The 1,831-nt window shown below is 60.1% G+C and overlaps 1 protein-coding gene across 1 annotated transcript; it reads right to left on the bottom strand.

The window, feature by feature from the left end:
• Nucleotides 1-232: 232 nt before the first annotated feature.
• LOC124671519 lies at nt 233-1,438 on the bottom strand. Its single transcript, XM_047207885.1, has 2 exons — nt 956-1,438; nt 233-871 (listed from the first exon to the last, which is right to left on the bottom strand). Exons 1-2 carry the CDS (start codon nt 1,436-1,438, stop codon nt 233-235), a joined length of 1,122 nt encoding a protein of 373 aa, XP_047063841.1.
• Between the last annotated feature and the right edge of the window lie 393 nt (nt 1,439-1,831).

The raw sequence follows: 1,831 nt of genomic DNA, 5'->3' as shown, positions 1-1,831 counted from the left end.
CAGCTCCGTAATTTTGAATTTGACTATGAAAACTGGCACGCATATACGCACATACATACGAGCATCCTCTATCCGTACATATTTGTTTTCAGATTTTTTAGAGCGCTAAAAATATGGATTTTAGGATATTATACATTAACTCGGGTTCATGGTTCATGAGTACCTAGGAGCCAATACGTATTTTCGCATGTAAACCAGATATCGCACATCCCAGCTTAGCTATATATGCTTCCTAGCTCGGAACAGTTGCACTGATGAAGAACTCGGCACACCCTGCCGCTGCCGGCATCACAACGACAAGCCCCTCGTCGGCGCAAGGCGAGACGATACCGCACGAGACGTGCAGGGGCTTGCACCCATCCAGCACGACCTCCTCGAGACCGGCCTCGTTCCAGCATGCGACTCGAAGCGCCTGGACGGGACACTGCGGCGTGGTCTCACCGTCGCCTCCCGGTTTGCACGCGCGCACGACATTCAGCCCTCCCAAGCCGTCGCCGGCGAGAACCGTGAACCGCGCCGGCCTCTCGAGCCCCAGCTTCTCGCTGGCCTGGGCGACGCACGCATCGGCGAGCGCGCCGCGGTCTGCCGGCGCATCATCGCCGACGATCCTGAAGAGCACGGTTGTCGTCGTGGTGGTGCCGTCGGCCGTGGGGACGAGGGGAAAGGACCTGAGGCGCTTGGTGGCGGCGCGCGGGCTGCGGAAATAGCGCGTGTACCGGATCACCGGGTTGAGGACGAGCTTGCTCTGCTGCTGCACTTCGGCGTGCGCTCGAGCCCACGTCTTGAGGAAGTTGATCAGAGACAGCGGGTCGGCGTGGAGCAGGCTGCAGCACGCGCCGATGGCGTAGCCGCCGTCGCTGAACCACGTCAGCTGCACCTCAAAATTTTCAAAAGGGAGCACGGAACAGAAAAAGCACGAAGGGAAATTCTGAATTCCATGTCTATACGTTACTACCTGCATGAAGAACGGTGCACACATCTCGGGGTCCTGCGTGTCCACGTCGGTCCACAGCGCCAGCGCGGCCTCCTTGCTCTCCCGGTCACCGGCCTCCAGGAACGCGGTCATGGGCGTGTCCGCCGACGCCGTGAGCAGCCGCAAGCCCGAGTCGTTCAGCTTCACCTCCCACGGGCCATCACCGCGGGAGCGCCGCCGCAGCCGCCCAGCCATCTTCGGCTCGTCGGACAATGCCGCGCTCAGCGCCTCCTGCACCCACGTAGCCTGCTCGAGCCGCGCCCTCGCCTCGTCGTCCGGCCGGTGATCGCCGTCCGCGTCGCGGTAGTAGAGCACCACGCGGAACCGGCGCTGCAGCTCCTCAGCGGTGATCGGCGGCGTTCCGGACACGGCGATGGGAAGCGTCCGGCCGCGCTCCACCGCGATGCGTATCGGGATCGCGGTCTGTATGGATTCGACGTGGAGATGCGCCGGCGGGGCCGTCATTTTGGCTCTGCGTATGTGCGCCGCTGCGTGCCAACGAGTGTGCCCCGAGTTTTTGCCTTTGATAAGGAGTACAGCAGAACCCCGACAGTTCTGTTTCAACGATGTCGTTTTGTTTTGGTATAGCTACTTGTCACAGAAATTCGATGTTCAGCATCGCACGGGTTGTTTAAGTCACGCATGTGTGCTGAGTTGCTGTCATAGTCATCGTGTGGGACGTCCTAGTTCTTTCAAACTGCTTGAAGTAGCCAAACTGCTTGAAGTAGCGAGTGAAACCGGTAAGGACATCTCAAGGGGGGGCGATGCATTTTGAATGCTTAGGGCATCTCGAGCGGGGCGAGCATTTCGGACGCTCAAAAGTGGTCGCGAGCGTCCGTTTGCGTCGCCCCGCGGACG

This window comes from Lolium rigidum, chromosome 7 (assembly GCF_022539505.1).
Source record: "Lolium rigidum isolate FL_2022 chromosome 7, APGP_CSIRO_Lrig_0.1, whole genome shotgun sequence".
Classification (NCBI taxonomy): domain Eukaryota; kingdom Viridiplantae; phylum Streptophyta; class Magnoliopsida; order Poales; family Poaceae; genus Lolium; species Lolium rigidum.
The sequence above is the reverse complement of the archived record's forward strand: the minus strand, read 5'-3'. Positions and strand labels throughout refer to the sequence as shown.